General features: G+C 41.3%; 1 protein-coding gene across 1 annotated transcript in view; it reads right to left on the bottom strand.

Annotated features, from left to right (window-relative positions):
- Positions 1-16719, bottom strand: part of TCP11L1 (t-complex 11 like 1) — a 666815-nt gene that overhangs the window by 591759 nt on the left and 58337 nt on the right. Inside the window, exon 2 of the mRNA XM_069623576.1 lies at positions 3855-4027. Within this exon, the coding sequence (XP_069479677.1) occupies positions 3855-4011 (157 nt within the window). The 5' untranslated portion in view covers positions 4012-4027. The remainder of the gene's footprint in view (positions 1-3854; positions 4028-16719) is intronic.

The raw sequence follows: 16719 nt of genomic DNA, 5'->3' as shown, positions 1-16719 counted from the left end.
CCAATGAAATGAAAATTGCAGCGGTCCTAGTAGCCTTATATGCAGAAAAGGCCTTTGACAGGGTGGAGTGGGGCTTCCTTTTTCCAGCACTGAAGCACATGGCATTTGGTGACAAATTCATTAAAAGGGTCAAAGCCAACCACCAAATCCCCTCCCTGCGACTAGCAATAAACTGCCAATTATGCGAGCCCATCAGGGTTCAGCAGGGCACTAAGCAGGGCTGCCCCTTCTCCCCGCTCCTCTACACGATTTATATGTAACCACTTCTAGTGGGAATAAGAGCAAACGGGAAGATAGAAGGGATACCGTTTGTAGGGAGGGTCTATAAAATAGCAGCTTTTGCAGACGATATACTCTTGACTAACAAACCCGGGGGGGCTCACGTGGGCCAAAGGAGAGCGAGATTTCACGGTTTGGGATGGTGGCCGGTTTGATATAAACCCCCAAAAGACAGAAATCTTGAACCTTACAATCACGAGAGGATTAGAGGAGTGGCTCAAGGCTACATTCCTGTACAAATGGGTACAGAAATCCATATCTTACCTAGGTATAAAATTAACTAGAACTTTGAAGGAGCTCTACGGGGAAAACTATATCCCTTGGCTTGAAATACTCAAGAACAAATTGGTCGTTTGGGGCCCACTAACGCTAACTTGGCTGGGTAGGATCAACGTCATAAAGATGATTGTTCTACCACAACTGTTGCATTACTTCTCGACCCCTCCGGTCCAAGTCCCAAATTCTTTTTTTAGGGCGGTCCAAAAATATACGGGGAAGGTTATATGGAACAACAAATGGCCAAGGGTAGCTAGGAGGATCATGATTATGCCTAGAAATAGAGGGGAACTGGGGGATCTAAAAGCGTATTTTATGGCAACGTATATTAGAATAGTGAGAGACTGGACGAAGGATGACCGGGGTAAACAATGGAGTGCTACGGACGAGGCTGTAACGGGGACTAACCTGGAGGAGGTACTCTGGAAACCAAGGGGGGGGAAGACCACAAAGAATGTAGCTTAGCAAGATACTGATGGTGGGAACACCTGGGACGAGGCACTAAGGAGGCCTCAACTCACCACATTCCTGTCCCCATTTACGCCAATCTTTGAAAGCGCAAGTTTTACCCCTGGCTGTGGCGATAGGGGCTTCGGGGTATGGTGGGAAGAAGGTTGCTGAAAGATCAGAGATATGTTTGACACCCCAGACATTAAGTCATTCCTCCAATGCAAGGCAGATGGAGTGGAAGAGACTGAGAGGTAAGGATACTTTCAAATGAAGCACTGGCACGTACATCCTCCCATGAAAGAGGCAGCAACCCGCCCCTTAACCCCATTCGAGAGGTAATTAGTGTCAGATTCTGGGGACAAACACCTTGTGGGGACATTATACAAGTTTATCAAACAGGGGGAGGCACCAGAGGAATGGAGATATACGACACTGGCAAGTAGGTACGGGTCAAGAGATCGAGGAGCCAGAATGGGAGCAACTGTGGGTAAAAATTCCCAAGATCACAAGAACATTGCAGATTCAGGCGATATGGATGCAATTCATGCTTCAATGGCACCTGACTCCAGAGCAGCTGCACAAATTCTACCCCTCAACCTCCAACTTGTGCTGGAGAAAAGGTGGTATGGTAGGGACATGGAATCACATATGGTGGGATTGTCCCTTAATCCAAAATTACTGGAAGGTAATATGGGAAGACTTGGGAGAGGCGTTAGGTCTGAATGAAAGCGGTAATAGAGGCATCTCCATTTTGGGGCTGGGTGGCCATCTAGAGGGGCACCCCTGCAAAGCGAAAAGTAAAATATATGTGATCTTGATGATAGCAGGGGCACGGGGGGGGGGCGGTTGTGCAAAAATGGAAATCAAAGGGGCTTCCCTCGGAACATGAATGGGTGCAAGTCTGGAATTTTGTAGGACTGGAATGGGCAACATATACATTGCAAGGGGATCACCAAGGCTTTCAAGAGGACTGATCTCAGACCCTGGAAAATCTCCAAAAGGGTGCTAGAGGGATCTGGTACCTAAGACGGATGAAACAGTTGGGCTTGGTGGAATGAAAACCGGGTGATTTAGATGTACGAAGCTGGGAGGTGGAAACTCAGCGCAGGGTATACGAATAAAGGGATTGGACTCGAGGGAGTGGGGGAAAATGAAAAAAAAAAGTAAAAAAGGTAAAATATTTTTTGACCAAGTATGCCAATACAATGCCAGACAGCCTGTTGGTATTCTCTAGCATCAAGCTGTCCAACGCCTGGCCTCGAGGGCCAGGATCCTGATGGGTTTTTAGGATATCCCTCATTAAGAAGAAATCTGCATACATTTAGAATCATGTATACAAATGTATGGTCTCTTGACATTCTGACATGGATCGGGCCTTTGACGCCTGGAGTTGGACAACCCGTCTCTAGCATGTATTCTGAGCATGTCATTGTATCATGTTCTCTCAGATTACTGTTAGTAAGATTAAAAGTGTGGGAAAATGCCTCTCTTGTAAATGTATATATGTGTTTGAATTCTGATGACCTCTTTATCGCTGCTGTGCAAGAAATGTTGCTACTTTTCGAAAGAAAATATGTAAGCATAGTTCCCAGGGGGAGTTTCTTAGTGTTAGCAAATGTGGACGATAGGCACGAAGTGTTGTCCAAAGTAGCAAGTGCAGAATCTGTGATTCTGTGAATGCCTTCTACTTACACATATGGGAAGCTAGGAGTACTGCAGTGATCATTTTGGCTGGTTTCTAAGGGACTAGACTTTGATGGCTGCCTGCAACTCTTTCAATAAACATTTCAACAAAGTGACCATAATTGTGTCTAATGCTGCAGCAACAGTGAACATTATTATCCGCGATACAACATTTGGGTACATATCAGATAATTGTCTTGATAAATGATTAAAACAGCAGTTGACAGACATAAGTACTCAGATATTTCTGCAGTATTTTTCAAGATGGTCTTCACACTGCCTGCCTGATTCATGGAATTATTTGCGTGAAAAACACAGAATTGCGCGCCTTTCTGCCCGAAAATCCCCATACTTCAAACAGGGATTTCTGGGCAGAAAGGCGCGCAAATCGGCGTTTTTTCACGCAAATAATTCCATGAATCAGGCTGTTTATCAGTGATTTATATTTGTTTTTGGGGCGGGCAGGTGTCACAGTAGCTCAGTAAAGTGTTTAGTTTCATAAAGTAGCAAGCAGGGAGGAGTAGGGCTTGACACAGAGGGCCAAAGACCAATATAGTGCAGGCATGTGATAAAGGATGGCATCAAATTAGAGCTTACATGTATTAATGGGAGGAGAATAAAAGAATAATACACTTTCTGAATGGCAGAATATTACAGTACCTGGGGCGTTCGCTGCAGGTCGCCATGTTTGTAATGTTGCTTACAAGAAACGGCCTTTGCTAGCGGAGAAATATCAACATCATTGTTGTGGTATAAGACCCATACCGGTAGAAATGCACAGACATATAGGTGTGCAGTAGCGGTATTGATTAGGATAGGGAGAGGAGGTGCAAGTGTTGGGGTTGGCGAGCTCGGCAAGAGTGAGCTGTCAGGAAAGGGGAGAGGTGATGCTGCGCTGTAATCAGAGGGGACATTCCGATACTCTCCAGACCTTATTTATCAGCACCAAAGAGAGCTGCACACGGATTCCAGAACAAAATGCAATGTGTAAGCCAGGGACCATGCTACTGAAAGGAGACAGGCAGTATGTAGGTGTTGTATGTATAACAATGTTTAGTGTTCTTAAGACCCGCTCTCCTAATTTGGTGTGTCTTTCCAAAACTGGAAAAGACTGATCAAGTACAGATGAAGGTCATAATTAAAGCCAACAATATCATTATGCTTACACTGAGGCGTATTTCCTCCCAGTGTGCTTGGAGTACTCTGCCGTATTCGCTTACGCACGGATTCATCAGAGATGTCCAAGCTTTCTTTTGTGCTGGTGATCTCGGAGTCACTTGCCTTTGCTTCATTCGCATTTTGCTTGTCTGGGTCAAGAGGCATAGCTCACCTTTTTGGCCTAAGGGGAAAAAGAACACATAGAATGATGCGAGGCCTTGAAGGAAACAATTCTGGTAACCATCCACTATGTGTACATTAAACATACACATTCATTTACACAGGCCCTCCCAAACAAAAGATTCACCCTTGAAGTGTTGGCTGTTTATTTACGTTGTACACAAACGCACTAAGATTAGTGTCTCTATAGCTAATAAGTGACTATAACAGGTCAATAATGTTCCCAAAATGCTCCAACTGAGCACTCTCAGGAGGGCCTCAATGATCTGTCACGCTAGACCCAGGAACATCAATCTATTTATTCAAAACAAAATGATGAAAATGATCCTTAATGCAGTCTTTAATAAGTAAATTGCGCCAGTAGATAAGAACTTCTAAGACCATACCTATGTATCTTGGTGTCACTGGGAGTGGGCAAATACTAAATGATTTGGGGAGCCTGAAGTTGTTGTAACGCCGCATCCACTGTTAAAAAAAAAACATCACCCAGACCCCCACCACAAAAACAGACGCGCACACACATACATACATACAGACATGCGCAAAAATAAACACACAAATTCTGCTCATTCTTGGACCACTAAGAAGAAATGCAATGCTTCAGGCTGCCAGACATTGCATTTCCTCCCTTGTACTGATCCATAAAGAAAATCCTAGGCAACGTTGCGCTGAAACAGAACCTCAAATCACAAGTTGCGGGATTGGTGGTTCAGATGCCACTGCCAAGAGGGAACTGGCTTTATGGCTCCCAGAAAAGCGGGCACTTCTGGACTTCCAGAAGAAGCTATGGTGATCTGGTATTGGCACAATAGAAGAAGACCAGGGGGATGGTAGGAGAAGAAGCCTGAAATCTTGGGCGGCATTCGAGTGGGTCCATAAATCACTGCCAGTCGGTATAACTATCTTAATTACACAGTGCTATAATTTTTCATTAGAGTCCACCATAAGATTTACGGTAATCCAAGCCTACACTTGGAAACACTGGATCTTTTACTCCAAATAAAAGACATACTGTCGGGCTTGGTCAGGTTGGACCACGATTTCCTGGAAGCCACGTCAAAATGCCTCTCCTACCCAGGACACACAAATGTGATCACAAGGAAAGGAAGTCTTTCCCCAAGGCAAGAACGACTTATGTCATGCATCCTCTTGTGCTTTCAAGGTACCTTGACCCAGGAGCTGCAGCAGATGAGAAAAAATAAATCATCAACCCACATCAATTAGATTCTATCCAACAAGGGTACGGACGATGTGGTGGGAGTTGGGTAGCCTCCACTGGGTCAAAAACCAGAGCATAATCGATATTCTGGAGGAATATCTTCTTGAATGCCTCTTCTACTGTAGAACAACCTGTATTAGGAACAGTGTTCATACCGGGGACATCATGCATTGTTTCTAGGCCAGGGGAATTGGGCTCTCGAAAGGTTATTTCTTATCAGGTCCAATCTATTACAGGGTCTGAAATGTTAACCATGGAATGGCCAAAAGGAATTGAAAGTTGGGGCCAGCTATTGCATCGAACCTTATATGTTCATGATGGTCAGAACCGATCGTTAGGCAAAGTACAGGAGTTTGTAGTGCGCCTAGACTATGGAAGCGGGCTATATGAGACAACAGGTCTTTATTACCCAGACGGATTTCCACCAGATAATTTCTGACTGTTTGGGTAGCATATTGTCTGTCGAACATTCCTTTGAAGGCCCCATGGAATGGGTCGAAGTTTTCCAGAATGGGGTCATTGGTATTGTGAGAAACCTGAAGGTGTCTCCCTGACTAGTCCGCGAGGGTCTGTCATCCAGGTGGCCAGGACACGGGCATCGCTATTGTTCCAGTTCCTGGGGGTGGACCAGTGAGAGAGGATCACCTGGATGGGGTCCTCGAGGAGTGGAAGTGGGACACTGATGGGCGAGACGCGCTATCCCCCTGCTTATGAAACCGTTTCCCCCAACCTACCACGTAGGATACTCAAACACTCTACTCCCCCCTTTTCCGACGTGACACTTTCGCATATCATGAAGAACAACGTACTAACGCCCGAGCCATTTACCCAACATGTCCCAGGGTCGGGCAAAGTCAGGCAATTGACATGAACGGCACACATCGACAGCCCTTTCCCTTCCCCACAGGGATAAAAGGTGGAGCACGAGAGCGCAATACGAGCAAGGCAGACTGCACGACGAGAGAGCTAACTCAGCACGGTAGTTCAAGACGAGGATAAAGACGGTGCGAACCAAGAGGGTGACAAGGAGAGAAGCAACCTTGTCCTTTCTGACCAAGGCCTATGAAACATCCACAGAAGGAATCGTAAAACCGCAAACAATATCCAGCGTGTGTTGCAGCAGAAGTCAACAGTACACAGGGCCTCCTCCACTAATAACCAAGCCGGGGAGAGGCGTTTGTCTCTGTGGTACCAATCTTGACTCCAGAGAGAAGAAAAGCCAAACAGTTCATCACAGCTGGTGAGTCGAGGAGAAAGCCAATAAGAAACCGAACTGTGTTGAACGAAAGTAGCAAATGGCTAATTGAACTGTAAAAGAGTACAAAGAACTGTTGATACTAGAAGGGGGAAAACCAGCAACTGTCAGGCACCACGTGGGTTCTCACTCAGGAAACTATGGACGATTACCAGATTGTTGAAACTACTGTTACCAGAAGGACTTGGGGAAAGTCGAAAAAGGGGTCAAAGTAGTCCTACAGGGGTCCAGTAAAATCCTTGGTACAGTTGCAAGCCTTTGACCAACAGATGATTGTTAAGCTAAGGGAAGTGAATCCTGCATTGTAAGAACTGATTGGGAAAACGTGCGATTGACAAAGTTGGCAAGAGTGAACCCGAAGGAGGGATGCCGATAAACAGGGATGCCGATACAGGGGGCAAAGTCTATGGTCCCGAAATACAGTGTGTTGACAAGAGTGAACCCAGCAGAGGGATGTCCACAGTGAACTGTTCAAAATGACATTAAGATTTGCGAAGGTCACAGATGAAATGGTGTTGAAAGTAGTAGTGAACCCAACAGAGGGAATCTAACATTCGAGAAGGATCTGAGCCCGAAAGAGGGGGACCCAGAGGTGAAAAGGCATCACCCACCATACAAGCAGAAAGCAACTTTTGTTTAATTATTTTGAAACCCATCAGGTCCTCAGAGGAAAGACTTTTTGTAGAAAAGAGACTTAACCACCGAATGCCCTGACTGCTGAGAGCGGAACTGTAGGCTCGTGCTGGGAAAGCTCGAGGGTGTGCTGTGCTCCAGAATCCTACCTTGTCCCATGCTTAAAACGTGGGGAAGGGAGACCCCGACTACCGCATCCTGACTACCGCATCCCGACTTATTATTTGGGAACACTTCCTTCTTTCTTATGAACATTATCGCACACTTTTTTGTATATAGCATATGGATTGGCAATAGGTTTTTTAGTATAGGCCCTATTATTTTGACAAGACGCCTTATTATTGTTTGATTGTCAAAGCTTGCTCCCATCTTAGATATAGCTTTAGATTAGACGTTTGTCCAAATTACGAACACAGTTTAATTAACACCCTTGAACTGTGATCACTTGTCTCATTCTTTACTGTTGCAACCATGAGTTCCTTAGAGTATCTATATACGGTGGGGCTCATGAAGGGGCAGTTTTATCTATGTTTAACAAGATGAAATCGATCTTGACTTAATCAGTGGCATATAACGTAGGTCCGGCATCGAGTGCAGAACGATCTGAATTCTCTGGTATCTCCATTAAATGTATTAGGCATAGGCAGGGGAAGGAATATTGGGTCCCTGTAAAGGTGCTGGTAAGGTGGCAAGGGCGAGTATTGTCTGAGTAGCAATACGGGAAGAAGCAACAGAGGAGGGTCCAGCTACTGCTCGGCTCACTCAGCCCCATGGATGTCCTTCTCCCGGAATCTTCCCTGAAAGTTGTTCTACCTTCCCTTGTAATAGTCATGGACTGGTATCATACTGCATTTTCCTGTTATGAGGCAGAGACCTCACACTGTAATTTTTGCAGGGAGGAGGCAAAGTCTTTTAACGTTTCCTCCATGACTCAAAAGAGACTGTGTACAAAGGTCTTGCAATCTGTCTGGCTTGTTCCAAGTTGGATCACAATCTCCTGGGAGCCACGTAGGAATGCCTCTGCTACCCAAGGCAGAGCCTCCACGTTCTTGATTAGAAGGTCTTTACCCCAGGCAGGAATGACTTATGTCATGCATCCCCTGGTGCTTTCAAGATACTTCAACTCAAGAGCTGCAGCAGATCCGAAAACAGAAATCATCAATCCATGTGAAATAGAATAGTTCCCTGTCCCTTTTTGGATCGGTATACAATAAGGTGACAAAAGGAAATATATACCTAGCATCCTGTAATGTCTTGCTCAAACCACCTTTTAAGGGAAACAAGGAACTCCCCCTCCAGTACGCACCTTCTCTGGATACTTCCAGTATATTGAGACAGTGTCTTTGTCTCTGAGAATATAACTAGGGATCCTCTATAACCTGAGCACTGAGAAATTGACTCCCGACTGTGCTTTCAATCAATAAGTGCACGCCATTTCTGCAAACGCTTCTATGTGTTAAATTAAAAACTAGGAGTACCCTAACAAAACAGAACTTGAAAGACTCTCTAAATTCTTAAACGTACCTAATAACTTGAGCAGAACCATAACACATGAAGAACTTCTACTGACTCTCACGTACTGCAAGACACTTACCCTCCGCCGGCTTTCCTTATTTAAACAATGGGATTTGTATCACAGGGAAGGTATAACATTTTCACGTCATGGCGGCCATCTTGAAATGGGCTCTCGACCAATGAGTTCAGGAGAGTTTGTCCAAAGTTGGGAGGCATCTTGGAAGGGGGCAGATTGCTCCCGAAATGTAACAGCAAGGGAGTGGTATGGTCTTATGGCTAAGGCATGCCTCGTTGTCCAGTGAGGTTGCCAAAGTATGCCAGGAAGTAGTGGAGCATGGCTTATGGGAACCTGCTTTTCACTTGGATTCCCAACACATGCAATGCTTATGGAAGCAAATCAGATCCAACCTGAGGACACAAGTTTGTAAAACCTGAAAATAGCATGACAAACAGGCTAGGTTGTGCTAAGTCATGACGGTGCCAGGCAACACCAAAGCAGTGAGAAAAGGGTACAACAGAGGAGACCCACTCTATCCAGAAGCACATTTTCAAAATATATATTAAGAAGATGGCTGTGCATAGTTGCTGAGCACCACTTTGGTAAACAAGGGCCAATGCCTACAGCCTCCCTGCATGTTCAGTTTGGTTGACTCATTTCTATGATGAATTGGAAGAAAATACTAATTAGATGAATTGTACAAGTAACATTTTGCTGAATTTGAAATTATGACATATGTTGTTGCAATAATTATACGTTTTTCATCCTTTAGAAAAAAGTAAGTAACTTAAGTAAAGAGAAGTTGAAAGAGTTAAAATAAAATGAGGAAGGCATGGGGAATTGAAGGCAGTAAAGATGCTGAGCAGGAACCAAGTTCTACTACTTTTATTTTTTACCGTTTATGGTTCCACTACTTTTCACAGCCATTTTCATAGTTCCAGAACGGTTCTTTTGAAGCTACAGCATGCATCTTTATTTAATTTGATAGGCACAAAAAGCTAATTCGATTTACTTGGGCATGTGCTGGGCTAGTAAGAAGCAGAGCAATGTGTAAGATCATCTTAAGAGGCACAGTTCAGGAGTATACAGTAAAAGTGGAGAAGCACATTTTCATCGGAATATGAATCTATTTTTTTTCTTCCTGAAAAGGCATAGCAGAGTGTTGAAAGCCAAAGCAAATAGCTTCCATCTTGTATCTATGTATCCTTTTGTTTTTGAAGTTGACCCCCCCTTTCCTTATTTTGCTGACAAATAAGTACATTTATTCCTTACACAAATGCAAATAATGTGATCAGCATTCCCAACAGCTTTTATAAGGGCCTTTGTGGCATAGCAGGGAAAGATTTGATCACATTTCGTGCCATGTGAAGAAAAGTCGGGATTTTGCCTCCTTTTGTTGAATTATGTTTTCTTTGACAGCAGAGGTCCTTATCCCACTATTGTTGTTTTATAAGTCTATATTAAGTGTGACACTAAACAGTAATATAAAATGTCATATCAGGGATAATAATATAACGAGGATTTAAAAAGGACATCTCCCTTGCACTTTTTCTAGAATTTCCAGAATTTGCAGATGGAAAATGCATCTAAACTGAAATCTACTTTGAAAAAGATAGCAAAATGAAAAACAATCCACAATTTCTGTGCCCACCCCACCTACTCATCCTACATGCAGCTCTTTAACACGTGTTGCTCACTGCCGGTGAACTTCAACCTCATCCAGAGTCACATTTTCACCACTTGTTTTGTTACACTTCAAACTCTGATAAAGGGAAGGTAAATCAAGTGGAAGGGATACATTGGGTGGGTTAGGTTTAGGTGAAAGGGTAGAGGAGACGGGAAAGGCAAAGAGGTTAATTAATAGTAAAAAGGTGGAAGGGGAAGATGAATTGAAGTAGGAGGATGGGAGTTATGCTCAGTTATAGACAGGAAAATAAAGGCACTAAGAAAGTGGTAAAGAAATGTGTAAAAAGAACCACAAACAAATAATCCAAACTATGTTACAAAGTCGAATTGATAATATTTGGAGAAAAGAAATGTGTGCAAAAGAGTTGATGTTAAACCAACAAAAACGTTGAAGTCTACAAACATCAGAAATATCGTTGTGGTAGTAACATAACTTTATTAATACATTAAAACTAATTCATTAAAAATTAAAAATATTATAGTAAAGTTAACTCACCCAGTTTTTGTTTTACAATATTTTGTGTTTGCTCTAAATTGCTTTATAGTGAAAATTATGTAATATTTGTGTGAATATGTTTTTTTATAAAAATGTAAAACTGTTTATTTACGTATTTAATGTAGATTACATTTGTGCTGCTTTTGTTAGTATTTACAGCTTGCATTATTTACCAAACGTTATTTAGCACATTACGTTTTTTTTTATGCATAGTGCAATGACTATAAATGTTGTGTATATATTATTTGTAGAAGTAAATTCTACTAAGCTTTTACTGTATATTGCTTTATCTAGATAGAAATGTGACTGTTAGCATATGCCACACTCGTACGGAATTCTGTACTTTAGCTTGCGCCGCATCTAGATAGAAATGTGACTGTTAGCATATGCCACACTCGTACGGAATTCTGTACTTTAGCTTGCGCCGCATCTAGATAGAAATGTGACTGTTAGCATGTGCCACACTCAGGATTCCTGACTTTAGCTTGCACCGCATCTAGATAGAAATTGATTGTTAGCATATGCCACACTCGTACGGAATTTTGAATTTAGCTTGTGTTGCATCTAGATAGAAATGTGAATGTCAGCATGTACCGCACCTAGATGGAATCACACAATTGCAAGGACATCAATGCCAACTAACCAAACAACTAACAATTTCATCCCTCTGCATACACCTCTCAAACTCTAACCAAACACAACCACAAGCCTAAAACGCAGCAATCCGCACAAATTTCACAACAATGCAACAACAAAACAAGCCACACATAGACTTGCACAACAGCACACGATGACTACCGACTGTAAAACACCCCAAGCCCAGCCAACGGACCCACCGGGTTCAGGCTGCCAACCGCACATCACTGCTCTCTAGCACTTTTCCAGCTTATTCCCACTATCCCACCCCCTCTCCTCCCCTTTTCAGAGCCGCCAGAGCGCCAGGGGACCACTTCGGTGGTGATAGTGCGCGGTACAAATGTCCTTTAACATTAATATTGGATTACTTTTTACTTGTTTAGTGCATGTGGGTCAAACTGGAAAAACGAGGGTGTCCAAAGGACTTGCTAGCAGCAATAAACGATGTATACACAGGCACTTTTATGAAAATCAGACTTGACCAAGCTGGCCCACTAACCAAAACAGATCTGCATCGAAAGGCCTGAAGCCGGGCAGCCCGATGGCTCCAGCCTTATTCAAATTCATCATTGACTTGAAAGAAGCACTAGGACAGGGTCGTACTTCTTCCCAAAAGATCAACAGTATAGCTGTGGGGTGGCTCTTGTATACGAAGATTTGGTACTGTTAGAGCTCACACCAATCGGCCTTCAAAGAAAGCTCAACCTCCTGCAAAATTATGTCTACCAAAACAACTTGAAGATAAACGCAAAAAAAAAGTCTGAAATCATCATTCTGGAGAATCGGAAAGGGAGGAAAAAAACCCATGCAAGACTGGTTGCTGAACAAAAATCAGATCAGCCGGTTGAACATTTAAAATACCTAGGAGGAGTATCGATAAGTGCCAGCTTCTGCAATGCTCCATGGGCCAAATGCATAAAGGATAAAAAGAAAAACGTGCCTGCAAAAGCTATAGTGATTGGGCAGAAGTACTGCAATTTTTCTCTTGAACCCATCATAAAGTTTTATAACCAAAAAGGTAGTTCATTCGCTCACCTACAGAGCAGGAGGCGTGCCTAAGGCTACCCTGAGAAACATGTGTGCCCATGGCGGTAATTAGAAATGAAGCAGGTCTTCTCTCCCTCTATGTAAGAGTGGTCTGGAACTCTATGTGCCTTTACAGAAAACGACAGCTACCTACCTGTCCACCACAATTTGAGGTTCTGATGATTAATCAATTAAGAAACCAAGACCCTACAATGAAGGCATGGCATGGCTTAATCAATGTCAAATAAAGTTAGGAATCTCTACAGAAACACTTTGTAGAAACCCCCTACTGGCAAAAATGATTCTATGGTGGGGGGGTGATTGATATAAAACAGAACAAAGAAGAGCAAACTCAAAAATCCACACGCTCTCAAAATCACTAACGACATCACTGAATGCGATACCCATCTAGTTGAAGAGATAAACAGAGACTTGGTTCTCAGGTTCTGCCTAAACATACTGCGCACAAAGGTAACTCTTCTGAAATATGGTGTGGAGGTTCAGGACAACGGATGACGCCTCTGCAAAATTGAGCAGGAGAGTCTACAACACTTACTCCTCTTCTGTCCAAAACTAAGGTTGTTAAGAACGATGCTCCTTTATGAACAGATGAGTCCCAGATATGCATCCGAAGGAGAGACCTTGTGGGACTCTTCCTGTACGGGTTATCTGAGGTGAAACTTAATACTGCCCTCGTAAAATACTTGGAAATCACTATGAAAAGATTAGGGGAGCTGGGCGAATGAAAAACATCTGCCCTCTCTCTTGCTCCGTCCCTTTGATTTTGAAAATGGTTTTATATTGTGGTCTTTGTTTTATGATTTTTGATGTGCGTTACCTTTGTGCGTGTATAGATGATTTCACTAGAAATCAAGGAAATCACTGTCGATTGGTACTTAAGATTGACAAAAGTTTAAATAAACTAAATGTCTAAAAAAGAAAAAGTATGTTTTCTTTTTATAATGTTATGTTTATTCTTTAGCCAATTATATGTATTTACAAGTACCTTGCCAATTGAAAATTGTTGTATATGTAAAGTATGACATGAATGCTTGTGTATATTTTGTTATTGTAGATTTGTTTAAAATATTTTGTATTTTTTAATTGACATTTTGGGGAGGAATTTGGCTTGTGAATATTATATTTTAAGTTTGTTATTATGTAGTTGTTTTGTGTTACACATTTTTTAAATATTTTCTTTAAACATATTATAGGTCTACATTTACATTGCTATTGAATGAGGTTACATTTCATACAATTACTTGTTTTTATGTGTGAAATTATTGCAATTTTATGGTAATATTGTATGCCTTTAAGTGTGTCTGTGACTTACGGTTACCATGATATTTTATTTTAATATAATTATTAATTGAATGATAAAGTGTTTCATGTTGTTACATTCACATTATTATTTCTGATGTTGTCGACTATGTTTGTTTGTTTAACCTTAACTCTTGTTTAAAAATATAATGTAAACTTTTTCATAATTATGTGATTATTGATTTTGAGTGTTTGTTGCAATAATTACATGTGTTTTAAGAGCATGCTGTAGAAGTGTGTGTGTGTGTGTGTGTGTGTGTGTGTCATAAGAGCATGTTGCATAACAGCGTGTGGCTTAAGTGTATGTGTTGTAAGTTTCGGTGTTGTAAGAGCATGTGTCATAAGATTCTATGTCAAGACCGGAGGCTCCCATTATGCTGCTCTTTCTTTAATTTCAAATAAACCATAGAAGCACAGTGTTTCTTTAATTGAATCAAGACTTTTCTTAAAAGTTATTCCGGAAAATCTTCATTGTTTGTCGTATGTGTTGAAGGAGCACGTGTTCTAAGAGCGTGTGAATGTGTGTGTGTGTTGAAGGAGCATGTGTTGTAGGAGCATGCACCATGACAGTTTGTTACAAGAGTGTGTGTCGTCAGTTAGCTTCTTATGGGAGCATGTGCCCAAGGAGCACATGTCATATGTTCACGTGTTGTAGGCGAATGTGTGATATGTGCACATGCTATAGGTGCAAAGTGTTAGAGAAGCACGTTTCTGGAGCGATAGTGTGTCGTAAGAGTGTGAGTAAAGAGCAGTACATGTCGTAGGTGCACGCGTCATAGGAGTATGTTTTATAAGAGCACGTCATAGGACTGTGTATTGTAGGAGTACGCGCCATAGGAGCGTGTGTGGTAGGAGGACATGTCGTAGAAGTGTGTGTTATATGAGCACGTGTCGTAAAAGCATATTACAAGTTTTTTTATTAGTGTTAATATACACAATGGTAATCCCACAAATGTACGTAATGTTTTAATATAAAGCGTACCTCCAATTTGCTCATACATTGTTTGCCTCCTAAAGGGTACATTTGCGTATGCAAAGTGTACATTTTTGTATTAAAAGTGTACATTTATTCCTTCACTTAAAAACAGACAAAGTTAGCCGTAACTTTGATGTGTGTTTTTAGATGTTAATTGTGTAATCAATGCATGAACTGTAAAACCCATAAGGTTTCTTTATAGTTTGTACGCAAAGTTTACATTTATTGCATCACTTTAAAACTGACATCAAAGTCAACTAAGACTTGCCTTTGATGTGAGTTTTAGAGATTAATTGTTCAATATACGAATGCAAAACTCAAACGCTGTGTACTGTTTGTATGAAATATGTACATTCATGCGTCAAATATAGATCCATTTCAAATGTTAATATCTAAAAATTTGCAGTCAATTTTCAATTTTTGTTTTTCAGTGCACCAATTCCAGATAATAGCAAGAGGCATGCTAAAAATTGGGAAAATTGAACCAGCTAATTTTGAGAAATTTGGGCAACGGTTTTTCTGACATTTTGCATGCACATACGGCTGACTCGAAATATTACTCTGGAATATTTTCAGATTTTTTAATGTAAGTGTTCACAAAGTTATCTAAACCCAATAGAGACGTCTTAACTTTAACTGTGCCTTGCGTTAGCGCAAAGGCATAGTAAAAAAATACAATTAAAAAAAGGTAATAATAAATTGGTTGGGAAATTAACGGTCAATAGTACTGCCGAGGATGCGGTTATAACAATTGGCCTATATGAATCTCATTCCTCTGCGTTCCTCCATGACTTTACCACAAGAAGCGTGCAATATGCTTCCTGAGTTCTAGTGGTTTAGGTTTCACTTTCTCTTCTACTGCTCCAACCATCTAATGTTAGAAATTACTGCAGCAAATCATAAGAAATTACTTCTTGGCTGCATTCAATGTGTTCATGATTGCACTGCAGTAAACCTCCACAGTCACAATATACATTTTTCAGTTGGGTAAGGACCTTTGGTGCTGTTCCTGTACCAAGGGACAGGGAAAGCTAAACAGCACAATTACTAGGATTTGTCACAAGGTCATAAAATCCCATCTCGCAGTAAAACGACAGACTAAAATATGAATAAATCCTAGTATAATCTATGGACAAGAAAAAAGGTAATCTCTGATCCCTCTATGTCAGCCCTTAGCTCTTCTGTTAACACTGCCCTCACTTTGGAAAATAATAGAGTACCCAATCCATAATTATAATGCAATTCCCAAGGATGTAATGCTTGCCTAAAAGATTGTGAAAATTAGCTCTAATTGGATGTTTTCTAGCTGCACCTTTGAGACTTATGAACAGTAGTTGTCAAAATAAGGTTGAATTCATGCACTACTTAGTTTAAATATAAATATCTATCAGAGTTATCAATTTGTGCACATTCTATTGTAAATGTGGAAAAATCAGTACACACTTTTTTACTTCCAGTAAATGCCAAAAGGTCATTTACTCAAATGTTTTATCTTTTATGTTGTTGTGCTCAAGCCGTTTAACATACATTTCTTGTTAAAACAAAAACCCGACTTTTTCCATCGAGCAATAAATTGAGAACCCTGGTTCTCACATTGGGTCTGTTCTCTACAGAATTGGAAAAATTAAGTTATAATATTAGTTCCACTAAAAAGCAATCCTAAATAGTTATGATCAATAGGAATCCTGCAGTTACAAAAGACGCATGAGGTTTGCACAACAAATAGATATCCACATAATATGCATGTATTCGGAAATTACTACAAACTGCACTTTTAATCTAGCAACAGCAAGAATTGAACCCCGACAATGATCATGGGCTAGCAGCCTCATTATATCTGTCACATTAGTATTGTAATGGCATTACCTTTGCCCTGTTAATAGATCTAGTGTTGCTTATGGCAGTGATCAGATTATTATCTTGTGTGGCATGA

The sequence above is a fragment of the Ambystoma mexicanum genome, chromosome 11 (assembly GCF_040938575.1).
Source record: "Ambystoma mexicanum isolate Mex_15411 chromosome 11, UKY_AmexF1_1, whole genome shotgun sequence".
NCBI lineage: Eukaryota > Metazoa > Chordata > Amphibia > Caudata > Ambystomatidae > Ambystoma > Ambystoma mexicanum.
The sequence above is the reverse complement of the archived record's forward strand: the minus strand, read 5'-3'. Positions and strand labels throughout refer to the sequence as shown.